The 12,759-nt window shown below is 41.7% G+C and overlaps 2 protein-coding genes across 5 annotated transcripts; both read right to left on the minus strand.

Annotated features, from left to right (window-relative positions):
* Positions 1–893: 893 nt before the first annotated feature.
* LOC108157102 (phosphatidylinositol transfer protein alpha isoform) lies at positions 894–10,190 on the minus strand. 4 transcript variants are annotated; one of them, XM_017288975.2, is made up of 9 exons: positions 10,042–10,190; positions 9,527–9,577; positions 3,145–3,175; positions 2,960–3,071; positions 2,728–2,879; positions 2,214–2,294; positions 1,895–2,004; positions 1,655–1,834; positions 894–1,581 (listed from the first exon to the last, which is right to left on the minus strand). In XM_017288975.2, exons 2-9 carry the CDS (start codon positions 9,541–9,543, stop codon positions 1,443–1,445), a joined length of 822 nt encoding a protein of 273 aa, XP_017144464.1. In that variant the 5' UTR covers positions 9,544–9,577; positions 10,042–10,190; the 3' UTR covers positions 894–1,442. The 4 variants fall into 4 exon arrangements, with proteins under 4 accessions (XP_017144464.1, XP_017144463.1, XP_017144465.1 ...); XM_017288974.2 differs by having other exon boundaries at positions 10,023–10,190; XM_017288976.2 differs by lacking the exon at positions 2,214–2,294 and adding an exon at positions 2,536–2,613 and having other exon boundaries at positions 10,023–10,185.
* Positions 10,191–10,684: 494 nt separating this feature from the next.
* Positions 10,685–12,746, minus strand: LOC108157747 (neurofilament medium polypeptide). Its single transcript, XM_017289928.2, has one exon. The coding sequence runs from the start codon at positions 12,714–12,716 to the stop codon at positions 10,815–10,817; it is 1,902 nt and encodes a 633-aa protein (XP_017145417.1). The 5' UTR covers positions 12,717–12,746; the 3' UTR covers positions 10,685–10,814.
* Between the last annotated feature and the right edge of the window lie 13 nt (positions 12,747–12,759).

Consider the following 12,759-nt stretch of genomic DNA (forward strand, 5'->3'; position numbering starts at 1 on the left):
ATATTCCCCCCGCACTTAAATCCCACTTGATGTCCATCTGAATGCTTTAAGCCTATGAGGTTCAATTATATCCATTTGTAGCCTTTTAATGTTAAATGTTAATGTCTTTAATCTTTAATCTTTAATCGGGTGCATTGTCTGTCTCTGTGTGTAAGTGTGCTTTAAGATCATTTAAAGAGCTTGTAGTTCTTGTTTCTGTTTTGTTCGGTATAGATTCTTTTTAGTTTCAAAATGGACGTTTTATAGATAGATATAGATATACACGGTAGATACATAGTATGTATAAGGTATTCTTTCCCTTCCTTCCTTCTTTGAGCAGAAAATGTAGCGGCAGATGGTAAAAAGTTCTTTAAAGCGAGAGACACGTGTCTTGTGCAGAAGTGGGGATTGGATTGGATTGTGTGTTTGTGTGTCTAAGGTGGTTTTATTTTCTTTCTTTTTTTTTAGTATAATTTTAGGCATTTTTATCGAGTAGATATTGGCAGTTTTCTAGTGTTTGTTTATGCTCGAAGAAAACTATTGGCTATCACGATCTTCTTAATTCCTTCAACCCAATGAAAGGCAAGTGGTTTGCCCCACAACCACCAGCAAGCCTCCAGCTACCCCTCCTTCTCCGCAGATTGTTGGATTGACTTTTGAAATGCAAATCAAATGCAGACCACAGGATGCATAAACCATGAATGCAAATAAACCCTGCACTACATGGAATGCTCATATCTATCTCTTGAGATGCCTCAACAATCTGTTCTCCGTCTGTCTCTCCCTACTTCTATAGAAATCACATGTTCAAAATGCTCTGCGAACCCGCCTCCAGGCATTCCCCTGGCCTCCCTTCCCTCCCGTCCCTTTCGATTCTCATTTATTCGTTCATTTCGAATGTGTGGTGTGGTGGCTTTTGTGTGTTTAACTTTTTACATTAATCTGTCATTTGGTTTTATTTCAAAATTTATACAAAATGCAACTTAAATCAATTTCCATTTTGAATTCCATTACAAGGAGCAGGAAAAACGAACCGGGATACGGGATCCCTTCCGTGAATACATATTACATACGACTGCAGGTTTTGAGGGGGGGATTTTCCTGCAATTTCTGGTTTCTGGAATTGGTTTTTCTTTTTTGTTTGTTGTCGGGTGCGCTACTATTATGTAACTAAACTTTTATTTCTTACTCGTACTTTCTTGTCATACACTTGGTGTCCTTTTTTGTGGTGTTGATGCCGCCGCGCCTTCAAAATTGCTTTCATTTCGTTAATGCTTTTGCTTTTCGATTTTCAGTTTTGGTGTTTTTTGTTTTTGTTTTTCTTTGTTTTTATAACGTAAATTTATTTATGCAATTTGTATCTCCATTTTGTTGTTTCGCTTTGCCTTTTAGTTTTTTGTTGTTTTACTCCTTTTTACAATACACATTTTATATAATTTGTTTTACAATTTTCTACAATATATTTAATCGGCATCCGCACGCATGCCCCGCACTTCGCCCACCTGCCGCGCCTTGTCCAGCTCCTCCTTGACCTTCTCCTCGATGGCGCGAATGTCCTCCATTGTTAGACCGTACCAGCGATCAGTAGAACAGAAAACTTGGCTATAAATATAGCAGAGGCAGAAGATTCGATTAATTAAGAGCCTAAGAGTGCTCCCTTTTGGGCCTCATTTACCGATGGAAGTTTGTGAAAAGGCGTCGCTCGGACTTTTGTATGAAATTCTCTACTCTTGTCTGCAGGCCGAACCATTTGAATTCGCATGTCACCAGCTTGTAGCAGGTCATCACGGGATCCACACGCTGTTTCCAATCGGCACCGAGCAAGGGCCCACGTCCCGTCTTCTTTGACTGGTAGCTGGAAAGGGGAAAAGCCATTTAAAATCAGTTTATATCAGGATATAGATTGGGGTCTTACGTGGTGGGATCCTCTTCGGGCTTAAAGTCTGCAGGCAATATCGGATCATTGGCAATGTCGATGTGCACTACCTCGCGTGCTTTCAGCTTATCCGGCGTCAGTTCGTGCACCTGCAACACACAGTAGGAATAGATCAAAGGGGAAACAGAGCACAAACAGAACAGCAATCTTAAGACAATTTCATTTACGTTTCATTCAAGACATTGAAAGCGATTCTATATATCTAGCGAGAGATATGCACATGGATAAGCAAAAATAACGAAACAAAAATGTAGCAAAATATAGAATTTAAAGGCCACGGCCAACCGTGCACACTCACATTCGGTAGATCGCCAAGGTCATTGTCGAAATGATTTGATTCGATATGCATAAGAAAGTTTTTGTCCATATAACCAGGATTCTTATTAACAGAAGAACAGAACAGTTGTACAGAGATCAAAAACCATAAGCCATAAACCATAAAAGCCGAAACCAAGCCAAAGGAAAACGTTAGTGGGGAAACACACACACAAGCAAATTGCATGGACGATCGATTGATTGATTGATGTTAGTCGATATATTCCGATTAATGAGATTATAAATGAAATGGAGAAAAGGAGGAACACAAATTAGTGGCATTTTGTCAGGGATCCATCACTTACATTCTCTGAATCGCCTGCGTCGCCGACGTGCAGCGTGTCGATGATTATTTTAAAGGCATCTTTCATGAATTTGGGATTCTAGAAATTCGATAAATCAAAACAACAGATTTTTGTCATACATCTAATGATCACCCCCCACTCTTTCCCCCCATCCCTAGCCCTCGTTGATGATAGGCCCCTTAGTCCATTTACCGTGATAATTGTTCGACAATAGGGATATGCATTCCATGCCTCCTCGTGGATCTCCAGAGAGCCCTTGGGTGCCAATAGTCTTATGTACGCTGGAACTTTTGATTGCAGATGATAGATCTTATATGTATATTGACCGGAAGTGTATTTGCCACCTGCAGGAAAAAACAAGCAAACAAACAAGGATTATTATAAGGATCATCGGTAGAATAAACAGGATTAAGTGGCTCCTCACCGAGCAGTGGAAAGTTGTCGAAGGGCTCGTTCTTTAATACCTCAATGCCCTCGCCACCGCCTGTGTTCTCCTTCGACGCCTCGGCCACTGAGAATAATTGTGCAACTTGATACTGAACAAAAGAAGAAGGGAAGAAAAGTTTCATTAACTCTGAGCGGCTTGCGGGTCTCCTCCTTCTCCCTTACCTCTTCCACAGTCAATGGCAAAGTCACGCGGCTGCAAGGAGAAATATCAACGAGAGAGATATATAGAGAGAGAGAGAGAGAGAGAGTGCATAAGCGAATGAAGGCATAAAAGGTAGTATTACAAGATTTTAATTAAGTTTTATATATATCGTGTTTATTTGTGTATACAACGTTTTTTAATTAAATGCAGGCCCTGTGCATAAAAGGACATTCCGATACTCTACTGAAGGATGGTGAGGGTTACTTGGGGGTTTGACACAAGCCACAAAAGTATTTGCTCACAAAATCTTAGAAATAACTTTATTTAATGGCCACAAGACCACAGACCACACGCCACTTAGCCACAACTACTCTAAAGGTTTTCTGAAGATACAGATACATATACATATATGTACATAAGATAAGCACTTTGATGGGGCAAACACTCTAGCTGATAATTGCCACAATTTCAAGCGCCACTCGGGCGTATACGTATCTGCCGCAAAGTTGAGAATCGTTTCGACTCGTTTCGTTCAACCTGCAGCATAATTTAAATTCTCGCATTTTAATTAAAAGCCTACACATAAATATGCATTGACCGAAAATAGCCAGCGACAAAAGTGCCGCCCCAAAAGCTTTTCCCATTTGCATGTGGCAGCCTCCAAAACGTGCAACACACACATACACATTCGTCCTCTAATTACCAAAAAAAAAAAAAAAACATTGAAAAAAAGGTTTGCAGATGGGGCTGCAGGAAGTGTGCTATGGGTCCTTAGCATAATTATGCCACAGCCTTGAAACTTTTTTCGCATTGCCTGACTTTTGTTGCGGCTGTTGGTGGTGCCACATGCCGCAGCAGTGTCGTTTGGGGGAGGGACGGACGCGGGACAATTTAATTGCACACAAATTTTAGCCAGAAAATATTTACAAGAGGCAACACGCAGCCGCTCAACGAAGTGGATATGCACTTTCCTTTCTTTGGATTACCCCTAATGTAACCTGAAAATTCCAAGAGCTACAGCAATTCCCGAGTAATGGTTCCAAAATCCTAGCAAAAACTCCCATTTAAACATGATTGGCAATGCTCCCCAAAGAGGAAGTTCACGTTTTGGCCACATTTTGCGCAAGTAATTTTCCAAGAAACTGCAATCTAGGAGCCCAAGTCACGGGGAAAATGAAACATTTGCACAGGTAGTAATAAAGGGTTAAATTGCTCCCCTGGTGATAATGCAGGATGGCGGCAGGAAGCCAAGCGACGTTCGGCATGCCACATCGAGGTGCAAAGCAAAGCTTTTCCTTGGCCATAAAGCACCACACGGCACCGTCTTGGCCCCATCCCAAGTTTATGAGCTGTCATCTTGGTCTTGTTGTTGTTGTTGCCTTTAACCCCACTTCTGTGGGGCACATAAAAACCCCCCACAACGAAACACACAAAACACGAGGAACAATCAAACTGAGAAGATGGGAACTTTGGTGCTTTGTTTGACGAGGAGACTGCTGTCGGCCGCTGCTGCTTCCAGACGCAATTAACCTTTTGGCCCTTCTGTTGACACTTGTAATGATGTGTTTCCTAATTGCCATCCGAATAGAGCAACTGGTGGGCGTGGTCGCCCAGAAAAGTTGCCTCAAACTATGCATCCCCCCTAGCCCCCGAAAAGGTTAAAGTTCGCTGTGTGCTGCCCCTGCCCCCTTTTTGTTCAGTGTTTAACTTGTGACTTAGTTCATGCCAGGGATTCCCCCTCAAGGGGTAGAAGAGCTAGGGTTTAAAGTAAATTAAAACCTCCTTTAATGCCGCCTCTTAATTGTTAATGAAGTTATTCGCGAGTACAAAACTAATTAGAAAAGGCAAATAAATTGCAGGTCGAGTTTTTCGAAGGTGCCGACTGTTAAAACCTATCTTTAAGATGGTAAATCTTTAATATTATTCAAGTTAAAGAGTTCATAGTTCAAACAGTTCTTTAGTGAGAGATAGTTATTGCCAGTTCAATTATCCATATCATTTATTTGGTTTTGTTGTTTTTCTTCTTTAAATATTCCTTCCTAATCCTTCAATTACTCTGAACAAAAAAGGTACTCGAAACTTTTATTTTCATCAAATTTCATCGTTTAATCAATTCAAATTGTAAAAGTTTTCGTCGCACAAATAAATTGACAATACAAAATTATTTCTCCTGTGTATATTTGTCTTTCTTTTTGGAAAGTTTTCTTTCGAGAAGAAGAAACTCATAAAATCCGAAAAATCAAAAACAAGAAGAAAATATTAAGGCCCCCAAAAGAACTAAAAAAAAACCCAAACAGTTTGTGACAAAAGTTTGTGTCCCAACCAGATACGAATACAGCACAGATATATGCGAGTAAATAAATTTCCAGAGGGGTTTCCCAAGGGGGCGGGGCCCTAAGGGACCGAAAGAAATAATAGAAACAACATCTATGTACAAACTGGGTCAAAAATATCCCAATTCGAAAGATCAAAAGATAGGAGACACGCCAAAGTCCTCCAATTCCCATGCACTGGGAGAAAAAACAGTGACACCCAAGGAAAATAATTCCAATGGCCAGAGGCGTTAATGCAGACTATTTTCTGTATTTCTCTCAGTGCATGTGCGAGTGACACACAATGAAAGCAATAAAGAAATTATGCAAAAACAAAACAACACGAAACAAAGTACAAAAGAAATCGCCACATATGCGAAGAGCTAAAGCAGAGGAGGAGGTGGGGCTACAAGGGCCTGGGGTTTGCTTAAGGACTGTCGCCGGCGAGAATAAGAGAAGACAGACAGAAAGAAAGAAAGAGTGAATAAATAAAAGTCAACCGAGTCACGAAACAAACAATAACAGCAGCAGATACGCAGCAGCAGAGCAGCGGGGGAGGAAGAGTGCTCTCTTAATGAGACCAAAGTTGCCGAAAGAAAAAAACCCTCAAGGGGGTCTCGCGCTCTCTCGCTCTCTGCCTCTCCTCCCCTGTGACCAAGCACAAGCAGGGAAATTGTTTGCTTTTGTTGGCATAATTGAAAATGGAAAGTGAATGTGTGAGTGGGATAGATTGAGTGCGACTCGAGCTGCGAGAGAGAGAGAGAGACGGGTGAGAGGGGTAGAAGAGGTGGGAGAGAGCTTCTGGCCATGGCTCTTGCGGTCGCTTCGTGGGCGGCCGCCACACTCGGACGACAATTGAAGGCTGAACTGAAGCACAGTAATAATTGATTTACTTTGCAGTAAAAGATGTCATGGGGAGAGATTGTAAGCGGGAGAAAGGCTGGTGGCAAGGGGAGAGGTTATATCCCACATATATGATATATGTATAGTGAAGGTTGGTTTTTCTTTCAAGGGTATGATTCATTGAATCGATGACAAAATCAAGTTAAAGCTAAAGGGAAGAAAAAAAGCGCATCAATGAAAGGCTGGAGACAAGAGTTTCCTTAGGATATCCTTTCAGAAATACCATTCAAATCGAAAGACAAATTGTCGCACAATATCTTTCCTACAAGAAAACACTTCCCAATACATAAACCACATCAAATATACTCTCCAAAACTCTGCCTTTTCTTCTTGTGGGTAAGGGTCAAAGTCATAAGCAACCCTCTGAAAACCCACAATTAAACTTAACCCAAAAAAACCCCACGATTGCCTTGGGATTAACCTTGTCTGACAGTCGTTGTTTTTTGTTTTTTTGTGTGTCTCTACGGGGCCCGCATATGGCATTAGGCCATCTGATCTACCATCAGTCACACTCAATTACCAACAATTTGGGGAGTACAATACATTCGAGTCGTGTAATGATAATACACAGACACATAGAGGCCTAAACGGCTACAAACGGCTCACAAATGTTTCCGTGTTATCTTATCAGAGAGAATGAAACGAGTACATGGAAATACAAATGGCGGAACTGAAATTAGAGCTCGTGCCATTTTCAAATTGATTGGAGAGTGTAGAGAAGGCAGAGGGGGGCCGGCCCCAAGATATGTCTGGGACACAAAGTACGCCTGTACGGGGGGGCTGTAAAAGTCACGCCAGAGTCACTCCAGAGTCACGCCAGAGTAATGTCATGCTGACATTGAAAACCAGTTTCAGCTTTTAGAGATCAAAGTTGAAAAAATTAGAAAGAGAGAGAGACCACAAATAGAATACAGTGAAATCCATTTATCCAAAAGAGATAGAGAGAGAAAGAGAGATGTGAGAAATCAAATATGATATTCAATAACTAAATAACGAACAATTAGTGAAGCTTTTTCTCTACCCTTTTATGTAAAATTAAACCCAAAGAATGATTGATGATTATTTGCAAAAACTTAATCCCTTAAATTCCTCCTCGTCATAAATACCAACGAAATATTTACAAATATTGATTTACCACAAATGATATCCTATCCGAAATGTAATTCTATAGCTACGAACCGCACTGTAGTGCACTCTATGAGAGGAGCATGCGATTTTTATTATAAATGCACTTCCCATTCGACTATCAATAAAACCATACTCTTGTCGGCACTTAAAGTATTAATTTGTTGAAGAGGGAGAGAGATGTTTATCCGCGGAATTGCAGATGCCACACAAACATACAACATTTAAGCATGCCGTGCCACATTTAAAGTGCAGGTTATTTGGTTTATAGCTTTCGCGTTGATTGTACAATATTTTCACCGCTCCGCTGCTTTCGATTCATTTTTGCCATTCGTCCCGGAGGCAATTTCATATTGTTTATCAGCCTGCAGTCATCATACTATACGTGGGAATACGTGTGTACACGCATACATACTTATATATTTCGTGCATTTTTCATTTCCTATTTAATGAAGGCGTTGAAATGTTCAGCAACCAAATGGTTGCTTTACACTTCAGCGAGAGCCAAAAATCTGGCCATAAAAACATTTTTTGCAAATATGCAAATGTGTTCTGTGGGTTTACGGATAGGTTATGGGCGAAAAGTTCAATATTTGTGCAGCCCATAGGATACAGTTTTTGGTCACATTCAGCCCCGTATAAGTTTTCCCCACAGGTCGTCGCTCCCTACAAAGTTTTGATGCGACTTACAAAAATCCCTTTATCAATTTGCTTTACAATCTCTCCCGATTGATTTGAGTGATTGTAAGAGCTGCGATGTATTTAAATTGATAATGAAATGGATCTGTAAGGGTTAACCTTCTAACGTGTCCTCAAATGGTTACAATATTCCTTAACCTTCACGTGGCATCTGCTGGCAGAAGAGGCAAAATCAATTATACAATAAATTGAGCAATTCAATTTGTAGCCTTTTTGGCAATTTCCGTTCATAAATTAAAACGAATAAGAATGCCCGAACAAGAGTTACGACTAAGGGATGCCCTATAATCACTACCGCAAAAAAAAGGTATCTTTTTCCATGCGCTAGTACATTTTGTATGGCTCCACTATCTCCTTCCAAGCATATAGACATACGCAGATAATATATAAAGTAGAACAATGTACTGTAGTGCACTTGGCTTTTACATAGCACCTCTTGAAACCAAGATACCCGTCTATTCCCCCCAAATACCCATCATGAATATCAATGTCAGAGAGCGAGAGTGTGGGAGAAAAAGAGAGGCACAGACGGACGGGTGGCTGGAGTGTGAGAGCCAGAGCGGAGGTAACCGATTTCCAGGCAGAGACGTGAATAATTTGCAAAGAGAATCTTTATGGCGTTTATAGCATTGATTGGAGGCACATTTATCAAATTTTCTGATTGAGGGACATTTGTATACCGATCCCGAACCCAAAAACTACGAACCCTATGTGCTATACACCATAGTTTATGCAACAAACCAATAAAATCTTATCGACCATTTATTTTACAACTTGTTTGATTAAAGCATTGGTATCGCAAAAGAGAGGTGGAAGCGGGGGAGAGAAAGAGCGAGAGTGAGTCACTGCTCCGCCAACAACAATGCGAAATTGACAACGTGGCACCGGTGGCAGTGGCGGCGGCGTCAGCGGCGCTTAAACAAATTGAAATTCGGCTTCCACATGAATTTCGCAGAAATTCAATGAGAAATATGGTTGAAGCCGAGAGAGGCCAATAAGTGAAAAGACGCTTACGTAGCCTCCAACTTGAAACTCATTACGTCACCTGGATAAGAGAGTAACTAGCCCAAGAGAGAGAGAGAATGCGAGAGTGAGAGCGTGGCAGACAGCTAGCTCTGATAAGAAAAACATATTTTTGCGGTAAAATAAATGCACAAGAAAAAAAAACAGAAAAGCAAAACCAACAGCAACAACAAAGACTGACACGCGACAATGACGAGAGACAGAGAGAGAGGGGGAGGGAGAGAGCGGGAGCGAGCACAAAATCGATTTGTCACAAAGTATTTTGCGGCTTTGCTTGTGTCATTTCAATATTTCAACTGGAAGATTTATGCATAAATTATACACTGAAATTAATACTCACAATTCTTTGATCTGCATTTTTTCCAAATTTGTATTTCACTTTTCGAAAACGCTGAGAGGGAGGGAGAGAGGAGAGAGAGAGCACAGAAATAAATTAAATTTGCATTTCTCTCTTTTCCATACATATTAAATTGGAACTATAAATAAATGCACTTGCACTTAAAGAGCAGCGCAGCCTTCAAACACGCATTTTATTCTATATTTAATTTATTTTAGCAACAAAACGGTTGCCTGGTGAGGGGTACACACCAGAAGAGGGTGCTCTTTTGTTTGGCTGCCAAAAAACTACAACATTTACTTTTCATTCACTTTTCAATACAATTTAAACGAGCGGCGTTTCAGTTTCATTTAAGTTGGTTTTTCCTTGATTTTTTTAAAAAACACGAGTCATATGCCCCCACACACACGCTGACACACAACACGCACGCACACAAACACACACAGTCGCAAATCAGTTGGTTTTGCGGCAAAATTTATTCATCAAAATGCAGACGTACAATATAACTGTTTAAATACCGTGTTTGCCTAATCGCCGGAAAAACGTTGCGCGTCCGTACTATTAGTTATGTGTATTTTGTTGTTTTTGTTGTTGTCAAAATCATCAAATCCGCCCGCTGAGAAATTGCTGTGAAAAAACTTTGGGCTGAAAAGCACTACACGGTAACTACACATTTGCTACGTTTTGCTACATAATGGGAGGAAAAAGAGGGTATGGATAATAGGCAAAACGGCCCAGAAAAGGCTTCGCATGAAAGGTAAAATACACCCCTTTTCCCGAATATACCTTGAATCAAAAAGCCGATTTTGTCTTCAAGGTAAATTGTTCATCAAAACACGGCGGGGTGAGGATCGTACGAACCTTGCAATTTCCCTTGGCTGTTTTTGCCTGTGTCCATACCCTTTTTTATAGGCTATTCAAAAATAAGACTCATATTTTCGTTGCGGAGAGAGCAGCAGTGCGACCGTCTGACCCTCAGAAATATACCATAAATATACCGATGAAAAACTTAACCCACCTAGCAACTCCCTCTATTTTAACAGGTGAACAGTTTAAGTTGAACCGCGCAAAATAGTTCTGACTAGTTTCTGCAATCGTTGGACCTTTGGATGACAAAAATTTTATAGTATGCCTATGCAAGTTTTTATACCCTACGTTGTCAGAGAAGCTTTTTTTCGATTTTAATGAAAAATACTATAATTTCAATAGCTTAAATATAAATTTTCCTGTTGCAGGATGGATAATGATGCGAAAATTCCCAAGGCTGGTCATTTAAAACGATATTCCCTTTTTAATAGAAAAGTGGTTCGTCTGTTGTATCATGTTGTTCAGCAGCGCTTAAGTCCTCGAAGTATGGATTGATTTCAGTCAATTCTGGAAGAAATTCCTCTTCTACTGGTGGCTCCTCACCTACCGGATGCCCTGGAGTTGTTGTTTCTGTCACCTTCTTTGTTTTTGGACTCTCGGTCATGTTTCGCTTTTTTGGTTTCGGTGGGACTTCAGCGGGTTCGTTGGTTTTTTTTGGAGGGTGTGTCTCTATCTTTTGGTTCGTACCTTCTGTCACCTTTTGTTTTTTCGAAGTCCTTGTCGGTTTCTTTTGCTTCGAACTTGGTTTGACCTTCGGTTTTTTCCGGGCGGCCCGAGTAGTGGTCTCGTTCTCGTCTTCTTCCTCATCCTCCCAATCTTCCTCTTCTTCTGGGGTCACCGTCGCTGGATTTCTTTTCGGACTTATGGTCACCGTTGCTTTTTTCGGATTCACTTTCTTTTGTTTCTGAGTTGACCGTGCTGTCGAATCTTTTGTGACATTTCTCTCTGGAGGTTCCGTGACTTTCTTTTTATTCGGACGCACCGTCAGTTTCTTTCCTTTCGGACTTGCCGTCACTTTCTTTTCTTTCGGACTTTTGGGCGCCTTGTTTTTATTGGGTTTCTCTGTCTCATCTTCCTGATTATCCGTCTCTTCATCTTCATCATCTTCATCATCTTCATCATCTTCTTCCTCCTCTTCCTCCTCTTCCTCCGTATTCTCCTCATCATCCTCTTCTTTAGAGTGCTGCGTGACTTTCTTTCTTTTCGGACCAGCCGTCACTTTCTTACTTTTCGGACTGGCTGTCACTTTCTGCTTTCCTCGTTTCCGAGTAGTGGTCTCTTTTTCGTTTTCTTCCTCCGCATCGTCATCGTCTTCATCATCGTCATCGTCATCCTCCTCTTCCTGATCTTCCTGCTTTTTCGGACTTTCTGTCATTTTCTTGGCTTTCTTCGGTTTCTGAACGGCTTTGGTGGTCTTTCGGATACGCGGACGTGGAGCCCTTGGCTTAAACGGGAGCCTTCTAGATTCAGAGAAGTCCCTCGTCTTCGAATCTACCCGCATACGAAGCGAGAATTTGACGTTTCCCTTGCCGGGGATCTTCTCATCAACGGGCATGTTCTTCGCCCAGACCACACACTTGATACTGACCTCCTGGTTCTGGGGCATTTCCGTTAGCTTGAGGGCTACCATGCGGGTGACTCCCTTCATGTTGTTGGAGGCATCGTAGTAGGGACCCGGAATGTAGACAATGGTGGGCGACGCACCCTTCGTCACCTTACAAGTCAGCCAGATCCTGCTCTTTCCGCCATACTTGCCCAATATGTCGTCGAGTTCGTCGGGCGCACTGGATGGCAGATCATCGACGCTGTCGTACGTTTTGGGCGTAAAGCCGTACACTTTATTTATTTTGACGAAGACGCAGGGAGTTTTTGCTGTACCGTATCCCCAGAGCGTATCCGGGTTGCACTCGTGGAAGAACGTAGCCGCATTGGCCGACAGGTTTTTCAGGGCATTGTCGATGGTGTCGGCTATCGGGTAGATTTTCTTCTCCAGATGAGTGTACCAGGATATTGTAGAGGTGTTGCTGGGCACAACGGACAGTCCCGGCGCTCCCTTCGTCCACCTGGGATGATCCTTGGGTATAATCGCGAGGTGGAATATAATCAACCACGTTGACACGAGGATGAAAATCAAGAAGTATAGAAGGAGGTAGAAGCCAACGATCCTGAACCACGCCCAGGCCGTACGGCCAAACAATTGATTGTTGTCCAGGTCCAAGACCTTCTTTTGCCAGGGAATATCCCGCTTCTTGCGCGTTACCTCCTCTTGGCGGAAACGCTTTCGCACTTTGTAGTGCCCCGCAGGGATCATCAGGTCCTCGGGCATTGTTCAGAGAGTTACAGTGTTTTTCTTGTTTGCTGTTTCTTAA

The sequence above is a fragment of the Drosophila miranda genome, chromosome 2 (genome assembly GCF_003369915.1).
Source record: "Drosophila miranda strain MSH22 chromosome 2, D.miranda_PacBio2.1, whole genome shotgun sequence".
Taxonomy (NCBI): Eukaryota; Metazoa; Arthropoda; class Insecta; order Diptera; family Drosophilidae; genus Drosophila; species Drosophila miranda.

What these genes read in the sequence shown, in the direction of transcription:
- LOC108157102 (XM_017288975.2), bottom strand. An exon ending in CGACAACTTTCCACTGCTCG is followed by an intron (nt 2,880 to 2,959) that starts GTGAGGAGCCAC and finishes TTTTTCCTGCAG; the next exon opens with GTGGCAAATACACTTCCGGT. An exon ending in CCCGAAGAGGATCCCACCAC is followed by an intron (nt 1,835 to 1,894) that starts GTAAGACCCCAA and finishes TCCCCTTTCCAG; the next exon opens with CTACCAGTCAAAGAAGACGG.
- LOC108157747 (XM_017289928.2), bottom strand. Translation starts at nt 12,716, where the DNA reads ATGCCCGAGGACCTGATGATCCCTGCGGGGCACTACAAAGTGCGAAAG.